Source organism: Poromitra crassiceps, assembly GCF_964638095.1.
Source record: "Poromitra crassiceps genome assembly, chromosome: 5".
In the NCBI taxonomy this organism is placed as follows: Eukaryota; Metazoa; Chordata; class Actinopteri; order Beryciformes; family Melamphaidae; genus Poromitra; species Poromitra crassiceps.
The window spans coordinates 26,225,868-26,248,596 of NC_139642.1; the positions used below are offsets into that span (position 1 = coordinate 26,225,868).

Sequence of the window (22,729 nt, forward strand, 5' to 3'; positions counted from 1 at the left end):
CCCAATCAATATTGCGTGTCTTTCAAGCTACAACTGACAAAGTATCAATATTCTGTCCCCGGTCTGTGTATAATAACAAAGCTTTGCAGCTACGAAGTGACAACAACTCTGACTGACATAAGGTTATCCTCTCAAACTCCACTATTAAACCCCGGTGGCAGAGTGGTTAAAGCTGTGTACTTTGCAATCAGAAGTTCTGTGGTTCAATTATTCCACCTCTGGGTTTTAGCAATCTCTGTCCCAGGCCGCAGCTTCGACGTCAGCTCCAGTACCATGTAAATACATATGAACTACAGTTGAATATACTCACTTCATTTTATAGGTCCAGTACCATGTAATACATATGAACTACATTTGAATAGAGATTGCTTCATTTTACATGTCCAGTACCATGTAACTACATTATGAACGCAAACTATCGGTGCAGTTGCTGTGTAATATAGCTTGGATGTGAGCGCAGCGCCGCATTCTAGTGAAAGAAGAGGAAATTCAGTTAGCACTTACAGGAAGAGTGCTTGAGCTCTTGACACACAGCTGAGTGAGTTTGCAGTGATGCGGGCCAAGTAGCTATGATGTATATTATTATTATCATCATATAGGGTTGGATCACTATATTTGCGATATGTTTGCTGATATGGGCCAGTCTGTTTCTGTGCTGCTAGGATACAATTAAAAATCAGGGGAAATAACATTTTTGAGGTATGAGAATGGACAAATTAATGGCGCTCAACAGCACAAAATATCAGCAGCTTCAGCTCAAAAATAGCAATATCTGCCACCAAAAACATTGGCCTATCCAATATGTGTCAATCCCATGCTGTGTGTGTGTACTTAGACACAGGATATGTTTTGACATACCGTTACTGCAATATTTCCATGTTGAAAAGGGTAATTTTCTGCCACTCTGACACTTAAAAGTAACACAAACTACAAACCAACAGTCGCAGAAACTCAACAGAGACGATGCCTCTTAAGATGGGTGTGGAATATTAGATTGGACATGAATGTGGAAGTCGTATCTGGGAGCGTGTCAAAATTCCTCCAGCAGGTGGAGAAAAAAAAGGCTTCATGCGCTCTTGAAGACGTCTCCGCATCTAATCTGGAAGAGTGGAAATAGAGGGAGGAGAGAAATATAAAAGCTTAGCTTTTACACGACTTCCCCTCAGAGGGAAGCAGACACAAGGGAAGAGTTTTCCTCCATGAATTATGGATCTCTGCCTGACTCTGTAGGAGACAACAGGACTCCAGCCATCCTTGTCAGCACACATCTACTTTCCAGCCGATACACTATGTATGCATACTGTATGTATACCTTTATGTATGTATGTATACCGGTATGTATGTAGGCCCTATGTATACCGGTATGTGTATGTACAGTTAGGTCCTTTTATATTTGGACATTGGACACAATCTTCATCAGTTTGGCTCTGTACACCACCACAATGGACTTGAAATTAAACAAACAATATGTGCTTTCATTGCAGAATTCCATCTTTAATTTGAGGGTATTTATTTACATCTAAATCAGGTGAACAGTGTAGGAATTAGGGATGTCAACGGTTAACCGTTAATCGATTAACCGTCGCTAACGTCGTTGTTCGGTTATTGCTGTCGGTCTATCAGTTAATATAAAAAAAAAATAATAATAATAATATTTAAAAATTATGAATTAACCGATAGGTTAATCGATTATTAGCGTCGGTTAATCGAAAGTGAAATTAACCAAATTTCGGCGTGCGCACGGCCGCTCGAAAACCGTCCGCACGGAGCCTTGCGGAGGGGCGTGTCTGCTGATTTGACGTCACTTTTCCGCGCGGACACTCGCGTTCCTCGCTGATGCGGAAAGCATAATGAGACCTTTAGGCTATTACATAAAAGCATAAAGCTTATTTACGTAGGCTACTTTTAGGCATCTCACGCAATACGCGCGCTCGATTCATCGCTAGCCCACCCTGCAGCTCGCATACGCAGCTCTTATGACATCGATGTCACAACTTTGCATCTTATGACATCAGCAATTTATGACATCAGTGGGACAAAACTTGAAACCGAGAACAGGGAACAAACGGAGCCCACATTGCCCGTTTTATAAAAGATACAGGCAGCCTGCCCTGCAGCTGGCATACACAGCTCGGCCGCCATGCGGCCACGCCCGCAGCTCGGCTGCTGCATGGCCTCACCTGCCCTATTGGCACACGCGAGTGTGTGTTGCTCACAAAATGTTATTGTCCTTAAGTTAACATGCAGGCGCTGTGTGCCCCCTTATGACATCACTAATGACATCATCAGTCTTATGACATCATCAGTGATGTCACAATGCCTCCTTGTGTGTGCCCCCTAGTCTGGGCACCTTTCACCCCGCTTTTTGTCATGGGGCGTAAACCACGGAACCAGAATGAACACCGGAAGGCAGTGCGCCAAAAAAACGTTTTTGTTGCCGTTAGCTTGACGTCTCTTCCCTCGATTAATTGTCTGATGCAAAGCTTCTGTATTGGCTTAAAAGACGTGAGACTGTGAATCCGCAATGTTTCTAAAAGAACTTCTTCAAAAACTTTGTTCGGTACGTCCATCTTTTGTTTTGGTGTTTGCCGTTCTGATACTTGGGTCAAATTGTCAAGTTAACGTAAAAGTTGACGAGCTAGAAACGCTGCCCATCCGGTCTAGGGCGGGCTCTAGGCCGGAACCAGGTAGGGTGACAAAATCAATTGTGAGCGGAAGCCAGGCTCTTTCTCGCCGAGAAGAGCCTGGTGACGCGAGGTTAGTGCCCCCTTAGGACATCACTGATGACATCAGTGATATCATGTGCAATGCCCATGTATTAACAGAACAGAGAGGCCACATTGTCAAATTTCTATAGATATACTTACTGTTGTGATTATGTACCTACCTACTGTAGTAACTTGCACTGACCTGTAATGGAGCCCCCTAGCTTAAGCTTAAGCTAATTGTGCAGCGATGTTGCTGCTTAGTGGCGGTCTCCTCCGTCACAGAGAGGCTACAGCTAAAAGCAGAGGGAGCTCCGCCTCTCAGTGCGATGATGACATGATCAGCACAGGCTGCTTTCTGCAGTGAGACACTCATGGGTTTTCTGTTGGCAGTGCCAGAGAAAGACAAGCTGAGCACAACTTTGATCACATGACGGCCTTTGTTCTGTGTTCAAAGCCTGCTCTGCTCTGCTCTGGGCTGGGACGGGGAATCCAGTTTAGAGCCAGCTCATCTCAACTAAACACCAAGCGGGGCTTTGACATCAGCACAGGATCCTCCAGCATAATAGATTCTGGAACCGGCTACACCGGTTCAAAAGCTTCATGTTGTGCAGTTTGGGTTTGTGGTGATATTAACGGTGATACGGTCACGCCCACTGCTAAAATGTGCATAGCAAATTTGAAAGAGCACGTCACTGAAATAAGGCACGAGTGAATGAAGATGCCAAAACTTGGGATGAATACTCCTCCTGTCCTGGAGGGGGCCTGGATGAGGAAGTGGCAAAGAGCAAACACAGCCAGGCAGTCCGGGTTTAGTCGAGTTTATTTTTATTCACATTTTTAAAAGATGCTCATGGCAGCACATTCCTCCACCTACACCAGCGAGACTTCTGGTCCCACTCACCTCCTGTCCTGCAGACAAATCTCAACATCCATAGACAAAAAGAGAAACATAAGTAAAAAAAAAAAAAAGAAGTAAATCCTCAAAATCATAAGTAAAAAAAAAAAGTACATGAGCGATAAAAACGGGGTCGAGGGCAAGATGGTGGAAGAAAAAGATAGAAAAGCAGCATTTAAACTTGGGGGGAAAACTGTCTCCCAATATGACATAAGAGGTGTCGTGTGCTTTGTGTGTGTGTGTGTGTGTGTGTGTAGTATCTCAAGAGCAGGCACATTACCAGTCCAAGACGTGGCTTCACCTTCGGATCGATCTCAATCAGGGAGCTACACAGCCGACAGTCCTTCAAGTCCCGCGTCCACGACATGCCAGGGGGGGAGGGGAGCGAGGGAGGAGGAGACTCAACATTTCTAAATGAAGAGAGGCTGGAGTTGCAGTGTTATGCCTGTAGGTGGCAGCTGCCGGCTTGTCAGAGTTGTCTTGTTACCGCAGACATTGAGGGCTTTCAATCTTTCTATCATATACATATATAATCCATCCATGTGTGCTCAAAAGTGCACGCACAAACATGAACATAAGCGTCAAGTCATTTAGTATGTGTGCGGCTGGTGGGTCAGTTAGTATGTGTGCGCCTGGGGGGGTCAGTTAGCATGTGTGCGGCTGGGGGGGTCAGTTAGTATGTGTGCGCCTGGGGGGGTCAGTTAGCATGTGTGCGGCTGGGGGGGTCAGTTAGCATGTGTGCGCCTGGGGGGGTCAGTAAGCATGTGTGCGCCTGGGGGGGGTCAGTTAGCATGTGTGCGGCTGGGGGGGTCACAGTTAGCATGTGTGCGGCTGGGGGCGGGGTCAGTTAGTATGTGTGCGGCCGGGGGCGGGGTCAGTTAGTATGTACGCGGCTGGGGGCGGGGTCAGTTAGTATGTATGCAGCTGGGGGCGGGGTCAGTTAGTATGTATGCAGCTGGGGGCAGGGTTGTGTATGGGCTTTTTGTCTCCTCTCTCCTGTGGCTTTGAGGGCTTGTGGCATCTCTGCAGATCCCGCTGTGTGGTTGGGAATATAAATATGAATATAAATACCGAGGTGTTCAGCCGAGGCTTATGCAGACTGTGTGCAGAGCGGACGTGGTGGGGACACACTGCCGTTCCAAGGCCTCGCCAACTGACGCGCACTTACACTCTGTACATGTTTAGCATGAGATTGGATTGTAATATTCTCTTTAAATCCCTCTCTTTCACTCCTTAATCTCATTTGTCAGCTCCTCTCGTCATCTGTCCAGGAGGAAGACAGCAGTGAGCAACAACAAAAATAAACTGAAAACAGATAAAAACATCGAAAATGGTGACCCCCTCCCCCACCCCTGCCATTTTGGTGTAAACAAACCCCCTTGCAGCACCATCTTCACTACCTCTTCATCATAGTCAATGTCATCGTCCTCAGCCTTAGTAACCATCCAATGGTTCTGAAAATGTTCATGTGGGAGGCTGGGTCGACCGTAACAACAAAGGGGCCTGGGTTCCCCCCCCCGTCTGTGTGTGCGCCGTGCGGTTGGTGTGGTCACTGGTACTGGAGGCCGTCTGTGTGTGCGGTTGGTGTGGTCACTGGTACTGGTTGTGGTCACTGGTACTGGAGGTAGTTCTTGAGAGTCTGCGGCAGAGGGAGGGTGTCGATGTGATGGATGCGCTCTCTGCCCAGAGCCAGTCGAGCTACACGTCTGCACAGGTCCATGAGGGGGAGGGGCTCCGCTGTGATGGACAGAGAGAGAGAGAGAGATAATGGTTAGGATCATCAAACCAATGAGAAGAACTAGAGAGCATGTGTTGACACTAAGCGATTAGTCTTGGATTATGTCTCTTGACTTGCATCAGGATCAACACTGAAACGGGATAGCGTTCTTTAACTTTGTCACAGGTTGCCGCGCTCATCACTTCCTCTCCAAATATGTACTGTTGCAAATTGACAGTAAATGGTAAATGGACTGCATTCATATAGCACTATTATCCAAAGCGCTTTACAATGTGCCTACATTCACCCCTTCACACACCGAAGGCGGCAAGCTGCCACGCAGGGTGCTGGCACAGCCATCGGGATCAATTTGGGGTTCAGTGTCTTGCCCAAGGACACTTTGACATGCGGACTGGAGGAGCCGGGGATCGAACCACCAGACCTTCCGGTTAGTGGACGACCCGCTCTACCTCCTGAGCCACAGCCGCCCCAGTAGGATGATGTCTCGCTTGTTCCCCATCCACCAATATCCTGACAATCCAGTTTTGTAAAGTCTGATACAATTACAATGTGAGCCGTCTGCTACCAGGTTTATTTGGGTGTTTTTCCCTGTTGGATCCGTGTGCTGAAGTTCTGATTCTGTACCTGCTATATGTACCGGCTTTACGCAAGTACATCAGCATCAAGGGCCCTCTGCCCCTCTCCAATAAAACGCTATGCTCTGTCCCACACAGCATAAAACCTGCCTGTCCTGCCACTGCCAGTGAGGCTATGCTATGTGTGGATATGAGTCTCTGCTTTAAGTGATCGGACGTTCAATGTGTCTTGGATGCTTTTACAGCTAGATTTAATACACTAACTGGGTTTCCATCCAAATGTATCGCATAATTCAAGCGAATTTTGTGAAAATCCGCAAAATAAAATGCGAATTTATGCATGTTTCCATTCAGTTTTGTTTAGCGAGTTTTGGGAGTCGGCAGGTTGAGCAGTCGGTGGCGCTTCTCGTCAGGAGGAGGCGTAACGTGCCTGTGTGCCTGTAAGAGATCTCTATCAGCGGAGACCTGCTTTGATTGAGTCATCACCCGGTGATGGTGATGATCACCGTCCTCATCGTCGTAAAGTCGCCTTCAAAGCATGATGTTAGATTATAACGAACTAGTTGTGTGGCTTAGCCTTCCCAAATGTTGAGGGTCGTTTTTTAGAATTTAATACATAGAATTGCGAACGTTACATTCAATTTCATTCAGACTGCCTGGCGCTAATCGCCACCATTTCCCCCTGGAGTAGCATGAAGCGGAAGTGAAGTCACATCTGGTACGTCATCGTTAATTCGCAAAATCTGTTTCCATTGCAAAAGTTCGCATCTTCCTACTGTCGATACGCTGATAAATCCACCCCCTCCAAGCGTAAAAACATTTATGCGATATTTCGACCTTTATTCGAATTTCTGGTGTTTCCATTCAAGTTTATATTCGCATTTTGGGTAAATGCGAATATCCAGAGGTGGATGGAAACCCAGTTACTGTTGGTATATCCACTTACAATCCCACCAGCCAGAACATGCCACTGCGTCACAGGCGTCAATTAGAAGCAGCAGCTATCTGAATACTATATTGAATTCGAACAAGTTCAAACTTGCAGATTTCTTTGAGACATTTCAGTACTACGGTCAATGTGTGAACAGGGGAAAAGTCCATCTGAGTCTTGGAGGTCAGCGACGTGACGTCTCTGCCTATCAGACAGATAAACGCAGCCTCCCGTAGCTACTGCCCTTCATGGATGTCAGGCTGCTCCACCTGGAAGAACCATCTGGCGGGGCTGAATTCACGCTGCTCAGAGTCTACTACACACTGTGTGAAGGAGATGAGCAGCACTGACAACATGCGCGCACACACACACACACACACACACACACACACAGTGCTGATGTACACTCACCGTCGCCGAGTACTTTATTAAGAACACCTTATGCGCGGGTCACCCAGAACCCGCCGGGTCCCGCGGGCTGGGCTGCCCCGCAGGCGGGCTGGGTTGGCAAATTATGAAAATATCGCGGGTGCGGGTGGGGCAGGCTCAGAACATGACAAATCACAGTCGAGTCCACAACAGAAAATCTGCGGTGGCATTAGTTTTATGGACACTTCAAATAATAATTACAGCGAATAATCCTTCCAAAATGTTTGTTTTGAGAGCACATAGGCTACCTCATTGAAGCGTTTCTTTACTCCATGTAGGCTATAGAGTGCAGCAGGAGTCTGTCTGATTGTGTGTACCTACGTGTGAGAGAGAGGTCACGTCTTTAAGGTTAATTACTCTGCGTGTTTCACTGCTCTAAATTATTTAATAATGTTGCTTTATTTGTCAAATTTACTGCAACGTGAGTAGGCTGTGAAGAATTGAGAGCGCATGAGGTAATTAAAAGAAATCAGACAGCGAGTCTAGCCGTATCTGCAAGCCGTGTGCGCACCTGCTGCTGCATTACTACGTTTAGTAGCCTACTACTGCAACATGGCCAATTGAGAGCGCATGAGGTAATTAAAAGAAATGGGGAAGAATAAGAACTGTTTCTGTAGCCTGCCTAGTGCCTACCTCTATACCTGCTTCCCCCATTTGAAACACTGCGGTCACGCCATCCGCACTTTGGGGAAGCGTAGTCGGTCGCGCTGAAGACCATGGATTAATTGAAGAAAGACCGACATGAAAGCAGCCACACAACTCATCCAGAGCAGTAGGCTACAACTGTTGTCGCGCAGGCAGCATGTGAGTGTCTGTGTGTGTGTGTGTGTGTGTGTGTGTGTGAGAGAGAGGGGAGAGAGACAGAGTTATTAGCTACTTTGCCCACGGTAGGGCTGGGCGATATGGCCTCTAAAGAATATCGCAATGTTTTTCGGCTATATCGCGATACACGATATATATCTCGATATTTTTGAAATCTCTCATAAATGCTCAATTTAACCCTTCAGGGTTCATACACATTTTGACCAATGGATTTCCATGACTTTTCCATAAGTTCTTAACCTGTATTTTATGCACACCTGGGGTAAAAAAGAAGAAGAAAGAAAGGGCAGATGTAGTGAGCAAAGATGGATGATTTAATATTCCATAGCTCTGACCTAAGCAAATCTGACATCACTATTGTGATATAATATGGTTGTTTTAGTAAAGCGTATCACTCAATAGTCAATACAAAAAATAATGACTTTTATAGAACCGAAAGCCTAGCTGCTTAGTCTGCCGATAAAACATAAAAGGCAATTTAGACTCTTATTGACATGACGGCAACATATAAGCTGTCTGAATTTTGCATTGGGGCCAGTTCTATAGTGAGGCATGGAAAGCCTCACTATACGCCATCATATCTGTGTCGTTTCACTTTTGACTGAAAAATGATGCCTCTAGATTAAAGAAAAGACACTATGTTGACTTTTCTGTAAATGTAGGCATTCGTTTTCCTTATAGATCATGACTGCCCCGCAGCTAGCTACGTTAGCTTCACGTTACCTTGCATGTAACGTTAGCGTTAGTTGCTTTTGGAGACACAAACCCTGGACGTTTCATTTTGAGTAATGCATGAGGTTATCTATGGTTTACGCCAGCTCTGGGAGTATGAAGTGCTTTAAATGTGGGGATTTTGGTCACAATAAGCTTGTGGAGCGCTGCCTGCAAATAGGTAGCCACAACTAGCTAGCTAACGTTAGCTCCGTTAGCCCCCATCACAACAGCTAACATTAACGCCAAACAAATCCGCTGCCTCCTCCCCACGTTTGGTTTAGCGTAACGCCAGCTCAGACTTTCCCCTAATCTCAGAAACCTTGCGGGACATGTATTGCAAATTGCAATAGTGGTTGTTTTGTTATAATTTGAAACAGTCAACAGCCACACTGGAGGTGGCCATGTTTCGCCAGCTGCTTGGGTTGGTTGCTGGGATAGGTGTGTGACGCGGTTTGACGCGTTTGACGTATCCATGTGATTCCCCCTCCCTTCCTGAGTGTGACAGAGCTCTCCCTTGAGAGGGAGAGCTGACAAGAGGAAACGTGAAGCGAGTCATGCCGGCGGCTTAAGTTATAAACAATGCGTGACAATTATACTCGAATGTTCGCGATATAGTCATTTCTACATCTCACGTGGCACAAGCCGCGATACATCGAGTATATTCGATATATCGCCCAGCCCTATGCACACCTTGGAAGCTCTGCTGTGCTCCTCCTGAGTCCGGAGACATATTACATTAAATTGGCCGTTGCGGGCTGCTGGTTTGGGCTGGGTTCGGAATTTTCAGATATTTTAACGGGCCGGGCGGGGCGGGCTGGCTCCAATGATGGGTTGGGTTGGGGCGGGCCTTAAAAAACCCTGACCCGCGCATCACTACTGGGTAGCCAGCCATTAACTTTCAGCTCAGTGTCAACCGGCTACCAAAGACACCTCAAGGTTCCATGTCTTGTGTTCTTCTAAGAAGCTCTTCTGTTCACCACAGTTGTAAAGAGGTTATTATGTGAGTGACTGTGAGTGTCTCCTCTGACCTCTCATCAACAAGGCGTTTCCGTCTGCAGAGCCGCCGCTCATGGGATGTTCTGGGTTTTTCCATTCAGTGTGAACTCTAGAGAGAGACGGCTGCATGTGAAAATCCCAGGAGATCAGCAGTTGCAGAAATACTCAAACGAGCCCCTCTGGCACAGACAGTCATACCAACCCTAAGCAACCCTAACTAACACTGTGTCAAACGCTTCTATGTTTTGTGATGTTCGGCGATGTTTTCTTATGTGAAGCAAGCAACTGTGTCGTCCTGTGCCCAAGACTAATTTCCCCCTTGGGGACAATACATTTTAACGGGAGCCTGAAAAAAAGATCTTATCACCATTAGCAACGGCAGCCCCAATGCTTTGCTCTGTGCGGTCATTTGGGACAATGTCGGCATTTGCAATAAAATGCGCGGCGACAACATCTGTTTGAATTCCTCTCCTGCGGGCTGGTGAGAGAGAGACCTTTCAAACAGCACAGAGGGGGAATCATGAGAGAGACGCGCCGGCACAAAGTAGCTGATGGGGTGTAAAGAACGTCGCGCCTGGAGTTGTGACTTTCTCAATTCATTTGATTGCCACATATTTCACGAAAATCCATGATGAGAGCACCTTGGGAGGGCGAATTCATTCGGACGCCAAATCAATACAATACGTGTCAAAACGAGAACGAGGGGACATTTACAAAATGATCTGTGGATTTAATAGGGAGGAGGAGGAGGAGGTGCTGTGAGTGAGCACACGCATGGTGCAACTGATGAGAATTCTTCACAGCAGCTAGACAAACACGTTGGTAGGACGATCACATCACAGCCCTCCGGCACCTTATGACCCTTTGGTCTACAGGAGACACATGCATGTGGCGATCAGGGACTCAGACAGACAATTGGGAACACAATCACATCCCGAGCTGGTTCTGCCCCTTCTGACCGTCTGAGGTCCAGCGCTCTCATGACTACAGGACCTGGAGATCAAAGGAGGTGGGCTGGGCTGGACCGGACCCCCCTGAGGAGGTGGGCTGGACCGGACCCCCCACAGATGGATGTGCTTTGAACTGGCCCTAAAACCACGTCTATCAATCAGTCACCGTACCCTCGCAGCCCCCCCCCCCCCCCCCCCCGGAGCCCACCGCATATATGTGGTTACCATAGTAACCAGCCAGCAGCATAAAAGTACTTATTGAAGGTGATGAAGAGGGAATAACAGACAATATCGTCTATAAGGAGATGCTGTAATCCTGTACTCATACAAACATTTCCATAACTGTGCTCATGGAATATACAGTATAGGCAAAGATTTGGCCAATTAAAGATTTTTTTTTTAAATATACCTTGCAAAAAGCAGACAAAATTAAGAAAATATACAAGGCAAAGAAGGATACTATTATACATGGGCAAATTACGGCAAATTACGGCCTGTGCGGCCCACGCTGGAATTGCAAAAAAAAAAAAAAATCTGATCCGATCCGTGAATTATGTCAGTATCGGCACCCGATACCGATATTGGATCGGACCGGTCCCATCCCTATCTCCATGCACACCCACAGACACCCACACACACACACACACACACACACCCACACACAGACAGAACATTGAAACAGGTCATACTGTACAAGTTCTTTGTGCCTGCCTATTTGAAGCAGCCTGCATGCAATCATGTTCCCTACATGAAAAGCCTGAGTGACTTTTTAAAACATTAAAAAAAAAATGAAATCAAACAGAGCAGGCAAGATTAATTAATAATTAACTCATGCCAATTATCTGGAAGCGCTTCAGTTAAATGGAGTAGAAGACAACAGCGGAGCCTTCTGCTCACATCCCTCAACTCTCTCCATCCACTCTGTCACGTCAGCGTCCAGCCTCCATCCCTCCCCCTCTCTGTCTCATCCCTCCCCTCGCCCTCTCTGTCTCATCCCTCCCCTCCCCCTCTCTGTCTCATCCCTCCCCTCCCCCTCTCTGTCTCATCCCTCCCCTCGCCCTCTCTGTCTCAGCCTCCATCCCTCCCCCTCTGTCTCATCCCTCCCCTCGCCCTCTCTGTCTCAGCCTCCATCCCTCCCCTCTCTGTCTCATCCCTCCCCTCCCCCTCTCTGTCTCATCCCTCCCCTCGCCCTCTCTGTCTCAGCCTCCATCCCTCCCCTCGCCCTCTCCGTCTCAGCCTCCATCCCTCCCCTCGCCCTCTCCGTCTCGAGGCACTCAGTCTTTCTGTAACGGTCAGAGAAGAGCTCCTGACAGCTTTATGGCACACTTAAAGAGGAGATGGAGTGCGCTCGGCCTACTGCTGGGAAAGTGTGGTTAAGGACAATTGAGTATCTGATGCTCCGTTGGCCTAGAGAGAGACCCACACAGACAGACAGGCAGGCAGACACACTCACACACACACACCCTACCTAACACTTCATCGAGAACAAGGTGGAGGAGAGGAGGTACATTTGGGACAGTGGCGCGCCAGTCAGTCTGCTCTCACTGAGGTGAGACAGGTAACGCACACACCCACCTCCAAATGACTTCACATAGCGAGTGGGAGAAGCAGGTGTGCCAATAAACGTGCACGTATGTGCAGTGTTGGGCAAGTTACTTTCAAAATGTAATATACTACAGTACATATTACTAGTTACTTTCATTTGAAATAATAAGTTACTTTACAATATTGCTGTCTGTGTGTAGAGTAACTCGTTACTTATTACACTACTTTTGCATTACTTTCACCAAAACAACAGCAGCAACAGAATGACATCTCCGCCCCAGAACATCCCGAAAAAAAAACCCCGCCTTGAAGTCAGTGTAAACAATCCAAAATTCTAAATGTTATTCTTTTCCTTTGTTATTGTCATCTATAGTGGTTATTTACATAAAAACACAGTTTGATTAGGAAATGATTTTATCTTTTTTAAATATGTGCTTTGATTTAAAATTGTTTTTAACTCAATTTGTAACTTGAGTTACTTGTCAAAGTAACTGGTATAATATTACTGAAATCCTATAAGTAATAAGTTATATTACTGAGTTACTGCTAAAAGTAATATATTACATGTAATATGTTACTTTTATAATGAGTTACCCCCAACACTGCGTATGTGTGAGATTGTGTGTGTGGTACTGCTCAACATGATGGAAAGTGGAAACACAACCCACTTATGTCACTTAAAAATGACGGCTATGAAAGCTCTATCTTTTTGGCACTCATGTTCCAATTTATTACCCCTTCAACCCTCCCCCCAATCACTCATTGTGTGAAATGTGTGCCAAGCTAACAAACGTACAGGTGAGGCTGCTGACTCCCATCCAGGCTTCCCGCTATCTAATAGATTCAGATACAACTGTGTCGACGCTGTGTGACCTAGTTAAGATGACCGTTGTGTTCTGTCTGCACCTATACAGCGTTTAAGTTGCAGACACACCCTTAAGTCCCGAAGTGTAGTTCAGCGACAGGTCAAAAGGAAAGCAAAATTAAGAGAGGAATATAATTTATTTTGGAGACAGACAGAATGAGAGCAACGATACGCAAGGTAAGAACGGAAGAGCCAGGTGAGTGAGCAGAGGGAGCAGGAGCAGACCATCGCTGTCTCCCTAATTGGAAAGGCCAGTGTCCAAATGGAGTCATCCACTCCGAGCTGAATCCAGTTGCTCGGTGAACCAGTCCTCTGCCAATCCAAATTCCCTCCTCCTCCTCCTCCAATATCCAACTTCCTATTACCTGGCTCTCACCGACAAGCCGGTGAGGGCCAGACAGAAGCACAGACAGACTCCAGTCAATTTGGCCATTGCTCCCTGCAGTGTTGCTCCACGCTGCTCTGGGAATGGAAGCGAAGTAAACAGAATTGATTATGCACGAGGACCACGCTCACACTAGACTAGACTGTATCGATACACACAGTATCTGACGCACACTTACTTATAGGCACACAATGCCAGGCTCAGGCTGCCATCAGACTTCACGTGTGCTGAACTTTGACCTCCAAAATCCCACGGCCAGAGAGAATCTAAAAGCTGCTCTGGGTATGTTGAATGAAAATGCGGACATAGCGGAGTCTCTAATCGCGGCATCATCATTCATCACTGCTTTAGCAGATGCCACAAATAAGCAAAAAAGATGCAAAATGGCTCATCTCCACCACACATAACAGCACAGTACGGCTCTCTTACTGGCCTTACTCGTCTCCACCTGATAGACTGTCTGATTCCACCGCAAGTTCACTTGCCTCCGCCCACAACTGGTCGTCTAAGCGACCACATATCTGCCCTCCGCTATATTGCCTCAGCTGGAGGAACAGTGTTTTTTTTGTGTGTTTTTTTATAGCAGTTTGCAACACACTTGCCTGTGTATGACGGATGGTCAGCTACAGCCAGAGAAAGGTGTGATACATCAACGTTGCTCCCTGTTATATTGTAACGCTAAACAAATGAAAGGACTCATACTTTGACTGTTATGAGAGACTTGATATCAGCAGATGCACAATGCCGCCGACCTCCGCTGCAAGCTCGAATGGACCAGATGGCGCTGGTAAGACAATGTTAATGTTAGGTAGCCAGCTGGCTCGTTTAACTAAATGGGCTGTTTGTAAACGGTGTGTAGTTAGGCACATTTTCTTAGGTCTGTCAGTGGTGGGATGTTGTGTTGCCTTGGCGAAATCAAATTAAATTAAACCCCTCTGGTATATTTCATTAACATTCCCACAAACTGCACCGTTCCTGTCATTGACATTAGCAGGGTGAATATCTGTACCAGACACTAAAGGGCGATATTGGCATGATTTGCCCTTTAAAAGACCCATTGGTAACGGCGTATATGTTTTGCAGATATGCACCGATATGAAAATAATTTCTTCACTAGGGGTGGGAATCGCGGAGTAACTCACAATACGGTCACGATACTTGGCCCTCGATAACGATATTATCACGATACAGCGATTCTGCGATAATCGATATATTGGAAGAAATTTTACCTACGATACATCACGATATCTGTGTAACTGAAGAGAAAAAAATATCCCTAAAAGGCAAGAAGCAGGTATTATGTATTTATTAGCAGAATTGACATGAACTGAGTTCACTCACTCACTCATACCATTTTCGATAGGAGAAATTACACATTAACAGACTTTTTTTTTAAATTATTATTAAAACAAGAGAACAATGGCATATATTCACAATATATTTTTTAATTATCTTAAGTAGTTAGTGGGGGGTGGGGATGTTCCAGCTTTCATGTTTCATGTAGGCTACAATTCGCTCCAAAGCCTCCCTCAAGCTGAGCTGCTGCCCCAAGTATGCTCAGAGTGTAGCCCAAGACAGCCCAAACACCAGCTCTGCATGTCCAGGATTCAGTTATATATAAATCACAGTGTAGGTTATACTGCCATCAGTGTGCCTCTTAGCCTAAACGAGCCCCAATTAATCCATTCCAAATGAACCATCATTGGGGTCTAAAACGCTCTGCTATCCCCACTGATTCGGTCGCAGTAGCAAAGCAGGACAACTTCGACAATTCTGCACCAAAGAACTTAAATTGATAAGAACTGACGACTGTATTGTTCCCCCCAGTGGTTCCACTGCAACATCAAGGCGGGAGCGCTGTTGTAAAAAACAACAATATAGGCTTTGTCTCTTGCCTTCAATACTCTTTGTCTGCTACATCCGGGTACCTCCACCGGCAATGCGTTTAACGTTAAATGTAGCTGCAATCTACAAGCAGGGTCCATGTATCAACAGATTTCAAAGCCAATATGTTACTGGAAAGAGCGTCACTCCGACTGGTTAACAAGTGAAACATTTGGTCACTCACACTGGCGTTTTGAGCCCGGTGTTGGTGAAGTGGTTAGTAGGTTACATCAGCAGTAGTGGGATTAGCTAATGTAGCTAACAGCTGCAGTGCTGTGTGTGGCTGTGTGTCTGCGCGTGTGTCTGTTTGTGTGGAGGAGGCAGAGGAAGGGCTGCTGGTATCGATAAACTTGATACTGTAGAAAATGAGTATTGTATCAGTTTAAAATGTTTAGTATCGAGTAAGTACCTAAGTATCAATATTTTTGACAACCCTAGGACTCTGTTTATCAAAATGGCTGTGGGGGAATCAGTTTAAAAATCCTGCATATTTTAATAAAATATCGATACTTGGTGCCAGTGTATCGATAACGTATCGCAAGTGGAAATATCGTGATACCATGAGTATCGATATTTTGTCCCACCCCTATTCTTCACTGAATATATCATGCAGAAAAAGCAGAGCGAGCTCTGACATTGTTTACAATAGTCTCAACTAGGGCTGGGTTCAAAGAAATCGATTCTCCGATTTTTAATCGATTTTAATTTTAATCCTTTGATATCGATTCATATGTCCAGAGATCGATTTTTTTATTAAATTTATTTTTTATTTTTTATAAACATAGGCTATAATATTATAAGCTGTGTGTGGTAGTTGAAACATAGTTTCAAGTTTACGTTTATTTATGTTTGTAGTTGAAACAAAAACAAATACTGTAGGCTACATAAATGGAAATGTTTAAATAATAAATAATTAATTAATTAATTAATTGATCATTAATATCTACTTTTAGAAATTATATAGGCTGAAATCAAATCACTGTGGATAATTGTGAAAGTGTCTTTATTGACAGATGAAAAGGCTGTTACCGTATTTACCCTTTGTCACCACCTGGTGAGCAAATATATGTGTAACTAAAACCATTAAAATTGACAACCAGTCGCACAAAAAAGGTTGGGAACCCCTGTGTTACATAACTGGACAATCATGTAATTCAGGTTACAGCTCAAAAAACATGTTTTAGTATCACTAACCAAATCGATATTGAAATTAATCGAATCGTAATCGAATCGAATCGGGATTAATCGATTCGGAACCTTGTGAATCGGAATCGAATCGATTCTTGAAATTTGAACCAATACCCAGCTCTAGTCTCAAGGCTGCAGCACAGCTGTGTTTAGCAGCTATAGGCTGTCATACAGTCAATAAGACTACACAAACATAATGCAGGAGCAGAGGTAGGATGGAAGCACACATCTTCACACAACCACTGGCCAGGTTGCTGTTGTTGTAGTTGTTGTGTTGTGTGTGTGTGTGTGTGTGTGTGTGTGTGTGTGTGTGTGTGTGTGTGTGTGTGTGTGTGTGTGTGTGTGTGTGTGTGTGTGTGTGTGTGTGTGCGCGCGTGTGTGTGTGTTGCACCGGGCCGGAGTCCCGCCAAACCAGATTTGAAGGCCGTGTAGCGACCTGATCTTGTGGAAATTGTAAAATAGGCCTAGAGAAATAAATGTGTTTTCGACTGTGGTGTTTCAAAAGGGGATCGGTCGTGTGTGGGTGGGACCCTTACGCCACCTCACAACTTGCTTTTCACATTGAGAAGAGGCTGTCATAAAGCCAATCATAAAAAAAAGAAAAAGAAAAAACAAACGATCCAAACCCCTAAATTAAAATGTGAAAAACTGAATTTGGGAAAAAAAATTATGGAATTTGGAAAAAATAAAACTGATTTGATATGGCCCTACAGCACGAAGATGATCATAATCATTACCATGCAAACTTGTTCCAAGTCCAATCAAAATGTGGCATTACAGTCAATTCAGGTCTTCCCATAGACGAGCAGTGTAATATTGATCAATATAATTTCAAATAAAATATGTAGTGAAACAAACATATCCATCATAATCAATGATGGACGATACTGGCTGGCCGATATCACATTTCTTGGTCAAAGGCCAATGTTGGCTGTAATTCGTCTAAGTTTGTGCGAGGTTAGGCTGCGACTGCTTCCATCTCTGCTTCAAATATGGCTAGCAGCCATGTCTGGGCTGCAGACAGACAGAAGAAACACATCCCCTCTGTATATGTCGAGCCTTAACCCATTGATACCTGATGCAGCATTTGTGTGTGTATCCCATTAAGACCGCGAACCGCGATACACACACAAATGAGGGATACACATGCAAATGCTGCATCAGGTATCAATGGGTTAAGTAAACTAACTAGTGCACAAGCTGCCCCCTAACTAGTGCACAAGCTTTGTCCACACAAAGCCAGCTTAGCCGTTTCCACAGCAACTTGCCGCCACAATTAGGTGTGTAAACATTGAAAGAAAGGATCAGTGCTGAACAGGATCAGGTGGAAAGCAGGAAAGACAGTAGAGAATGGGGGGGGGGGGTTAAAACAATGAAGGGTGTGAAATTGGGGTCATTTGAAAAACAGGGGACTACAAGCATGTCATGTTAGAGGAGTTTGAAACACTTCCTGTCCTCTGGTCTGCCTGCGTGATTTCTATTCGCACATAGGATAAGCAATAACCACGCCCTGTGGCGCCGGGATTGGCCAGGAGCACTTTTGACAGCTGGAATCTCCCACACCACAAACACTGGAGGGCACGCAGCCCAGCGATTTTATGAACCAACTGAATAGCTCTTGAGAACGGACAGCGATTTCGAGAGCGGACATTGAAATGAATTATGGTCACCTACCTTCCTTAGCATAGTAATAATAATAATAAGCATAATAGTAATCTACACAATGTACACAATCTACAAAAACATGCAATAATATAAACGGTGTTGTGTTCACGTTCATAGCTCATATAATATAATGTATCATATCATTAATTTCAAGCTCAATTCTTACCCAGAGAAAAGGTACAGCACTGAAAATGTAACAAGCAATAGTTTTTTAAACATCTTTATTTTAAAAGATGAAAAAACCTTGCCTTGTTCAGGTTTAAATGACACTTCCTGTCCTCTGGTCTGCCTTGTTCAGTTGTAAATTAAACACTTCCTGTCCTCTGGTCTGCCTTGTTCAGGTGTAAATGAAACACTTCCTGTCCTCTGGTCTGCCTTGTTCAGGTGTAAATGAAACACTTCCTGTCCTCTGGTCTGCCTTGTTCAGGTGTAAATGAAACACTTCCTGTCCTCTGGTCTGCCTTGTTCAGGTGTAAATGAAACACTTCCTGTCCTCTGGTCTGCCTTGTTCAGGTGTAAATGAAACACTTCCTGTCCTCTGGTCTGCCTTGTTCAGGTGTAAATTAAACACTTCCTGTCCTCTGGTCTGCCTTGTTCAGGTGTAAATGAAACACTTCCTGTCCTCTGGTCTGCCTTGTTCAGGTGTAAATTAAACACTTCCTGTCCTCTGGTCTGCCTTGTTCAGGTGTAAATGAAACACTTCCTGTCCTCTGGTCTGCCTTGTTCAGGTCTAAATGAAACACTTCCTGTCCTCTGGTCTGCCTTGTTCAGGTGTAAATTAAACACTTCCTGTCCTCTGGTCTGCCTTGTTCAGGTGTAAATTAAACACTTCCTGTCCTCTGGTCTGCCTTGTTCAGGTGTAAATGAAACACTTCCTGTCCTCTGGTCTGCCTTGTTCAGGTGTAAATTAAACACTTCATTAGTAGCCTGGCCAGGGCCACTGTGGTGTCATAAGTCTTCTTGTGGCAGATTAGAAACACAGCTTTCTACGGATAGCAGGAGGAGGAGAGCGAGATCAAACACCTCCATTGTTTTGTACTTAGACTTGAGCAAGTCAGAGGTATACAAATTGATCCAGGGCCAGGGCCCGAAATTAACTTTTTAACCCACTGGCCAGTGGCGGGTAGATGGAAAAAATCTACCCGCCAAGCATATTTCTTACCGGCCAAAAAGAAAACGCATTTTTGTGTCACATATATATATATATATATATAAAATTTATTTTCAGTACATTTCAAGTAGATAAGGTATTACGTTGAAGAATACACACTTAAATAAGAGGCCAGAGTAAAATTTGAAGCAAATTATTTTAATATATTGATTGATGATTGATTACCGTAAATTCCGGACTATAAGCCGCGGCTTTTTTCCCGTTTTTTGGCCTTTTTTGGCCCCTGCGGCTTATATAACGGTGCGGCTTATCTATGGATTAAAAAAAAAAAAAAAAAAAAAATCTCTCTTTTTTAGCACTCTTTCTAACTATAAATCCACTTCTGTTTTAATTTCCTCTCTTGCCCTCTTTTAACAACATAACATAACATAACATAACACAACACAGGTAAGCAGAAAGAAAAAGACGAAGCAATCACCGCCATGAATGAGGAAATGACTCACCTGCTGGAGGCTGGAGATACACGGCTTGGGCTAAACTTTTACTCCGTGAAACACTATCGATTAAGTCCGACATCGCTCAGAGGTTTGAGCAGCTTGAAAACAAGTTTGAAAACGTGCAGAAGTCCATCCACTCACTCACTAAAGAAAATAATGCAACCGTGAACAGAGTTTCTAATGCGGAAAAGCGCATCAGCGCACTGGAGGACAAAAACAACACAGTGAGTCCGAAAGTGGATAAAATGCAAAAACATCGAAACGCTGCACACGCAGGTTGATGACTTAATCAGCAGGAGTAAAAGAAATAACATTCGCCTGATCAATGTAAAAGAGGGAGCTGAGATTGGTGACATGGACGCTTTCGTGGCAAAATCCTGTGTTACATCCTGGACCTGAAGGAAGGCGAGAAACCACCAGAGGTGGACAGGGCACACCGGGCGCCTCGGCCACGTCCAGACCCCGGCCTGCCACCGAGGGCCATCTTCATCTGCCTACTCCGCTGGCCCGACCGTCAACTCATCCTCCAGGCTGCGGGGAAGAAGCCCCTCACCTGGGAGGGTACGCGCTTTTTCGTCCGGCAGGACCTCTCCGCGTTGGTGCAACAGAAACGCGCAACATACAACAGCATCATTGAAAAGGTTAAAGTCAATGGATATCGCTTTGGCGTACTGTACCCAGCGAGACTCGTCATAACCATTGATGGACAGCGGCGGAACAAGAGCTCAAAGTGAAACTGCCGAATATCTTTTGAGTTGGACTGGTCAATAGTACTGTGAGTAACTAAAATAAAAAAATAAAAAACGGAATTCTCTCTTCTTTAGCACTCTTTCTAACTATAAATCCACTTCTGTTTTAATTTCCTCTCTTGCCCTCTTTTCACCACACCGCGGACACTGTGTGCACTGTAAAAAAAACAAAAAATACCATTAAAACACCCGCGGCTTATAGTCCGGTGCGGCTTATATAAGAAAAAAATAGTCAACTTTGAAGGTGCAGCTTATACACCGGTGCGCCTTATAGTCCGGAATTTACGGTAATCAATACATGTCAAGTCAATCTTATCAATACATGTCAAGTCAATCTTGAGCTTAAATTGTTGTAAAAAAAAAACAACGCAGCTAAAAGTAATAACTGCGACAGTGTCAGTGCAGACAGTGCACAACTTGGGCTACGCACCTTTCTCTCCCACTCCACACCTGGCACCTGCGTTAGCTCTCCTGCACTTGTTCTCGGCTCCCCTTCGGCTTTATTGGTGGTAAGCATTTTGATTCATCTCCTCATCATACGAGCTCGGCAACAAGCGTGAGCGATTGATTCATTGATTGATTCGCCCGATGTAGGCTGTCAATTTAGCAGAGGTTAAAAGACGCTTTTTACCTCCGCTAAATTGACGACTGCATTCCATTCCAGAGTCATGTTTGGTAGCCTACACGGGAGAGCCAGAATGAAACAGTCTCACAAAGCACTCGTGTTAGCCAGCTGCGCACCAAAACACACATGATAACTATTATCTCCTCATATATACTGTATCATACGAGTGTCGGCAACAAGTGCGAGCGATTGATTCATTGATTGATTCGCCCGACGTAGGCTGTCAATTGTCAATGACTGCATTTCATTCCAGAGTCACGTTTGGTAGCCTATACTGGAGAGCCAGAATGAAACAGCCTCAGGAAGCACTCATGTTAGCCGGCTACACAGTTTTAATATTACATGACGACTATTTTGGGACCCGCCACGTGCGGACAGACCTCTCGTGTCACTCGCCAAACCTAAAATCTGCCCGCCATTGGCGGGTGGCGGGCTCTAATTTCGGGGCCCTGGCCACATCGCAGAGGGGCTGGATGTCAAATGTCTTGGGGACAAAGCCAGAGGTGCCCTCCCCTGCCCAATCACTAGACTCTGTCTCTGCTTTTGTATGTATTTGATTATTAGTTTTTTGTTTAACATTAATAAAAAAAGAGAAGTTCAGTAAGAGGAAGGATTAAAGGATTGCATATGAACACAGGGTGTTAGGGGACAATCCAAACAGAATGGAGAGACACTTATCTCTTCACGCCTCCCAGGGCATCAAGTGGATGAATCAAGCAGGAGAGGCAGAGAAGAAAGGAACGTAAAGACTATAGCAAAACAAATGAAAGACCAAAAAGGCAAAGAGTCAATAGAAGTGAATCGTCCTCACAGAGAAGCTATAAGAGGAAGTACTGTGAGGAGAGGCAGCTCTGGGAATAGGAGACCACTGCCGTCTCCACGCACGCATACTGATGCTTCCATTCTGTTCCATGTTACATGGAGATTATGCATCATTACTGCCGTATGCCGTGTTCCATGTGTCACACTCTGACATCCCATGTGCTTTCTGCTACAATGCATTCATGCTCTTTTAACCTTTATGGCATCCGAGCTGACTTGATTTCATATATACACCGTACAGATGTTGAGCGGATGAGCAGAGATGAATATCATCTTGATTTATATCTCTATAATGTCTCTATAATGAGACAAAGGGACAAAGTACAGTTGGAAGAGAGTTCGGGCTCATGAGTTTACACCATTAGACATGACCATTAACTCTGTTCTCCATCTTCAAGCTTCATTAGATGCAAAAACAGAGATAAACAGAGACAGAGACACAGACACAGACAAACAGAGACAGAGACACAGAGACAAACAGAGACAAACAGAGACAGAGACACAGACAAACAGAGACAGAGACAAACAGAGACAGAGACAGAGACACAGAGACAAACAGAGACAGACAAACAGAGACACAGAGACAGAGACAAACAGAGACACAGAGACAGAGACACACAGAGACAGAGACACAG

General features: G+C 45.0%; 1 protein-coding gene across 3 annotated transcripts in view; it reads right to left on the reverse strand.

Annotated features, from left to right (window-relative positions):
• Window positions 1-4,305: 4,305 nt before the first annotated feature.
• Window positions 4,306-22,729, reverse strand: part of LOC310777323 (SPRY domain-containing SOCS box protein 4-like) — a 71,228-nt gene continuing 52,804 nt past the window's right edge. For all 3 annotated transcript variants that reach the window (XM_083637652.1, XM_083637651.1, XM_083637653.1), the window contains one exon: window positions 4,306-5,340. In XM_083637652.1, coding sequence (XP_083493778.1) covers window positions 5,213-5,340 — 128 coding nt within the window. In that variant the 3' untranslated portion in view covers window positions 4,306-5,212. The remainder of the gene's footprint in view (window positions 5,341-22,729) is intronic.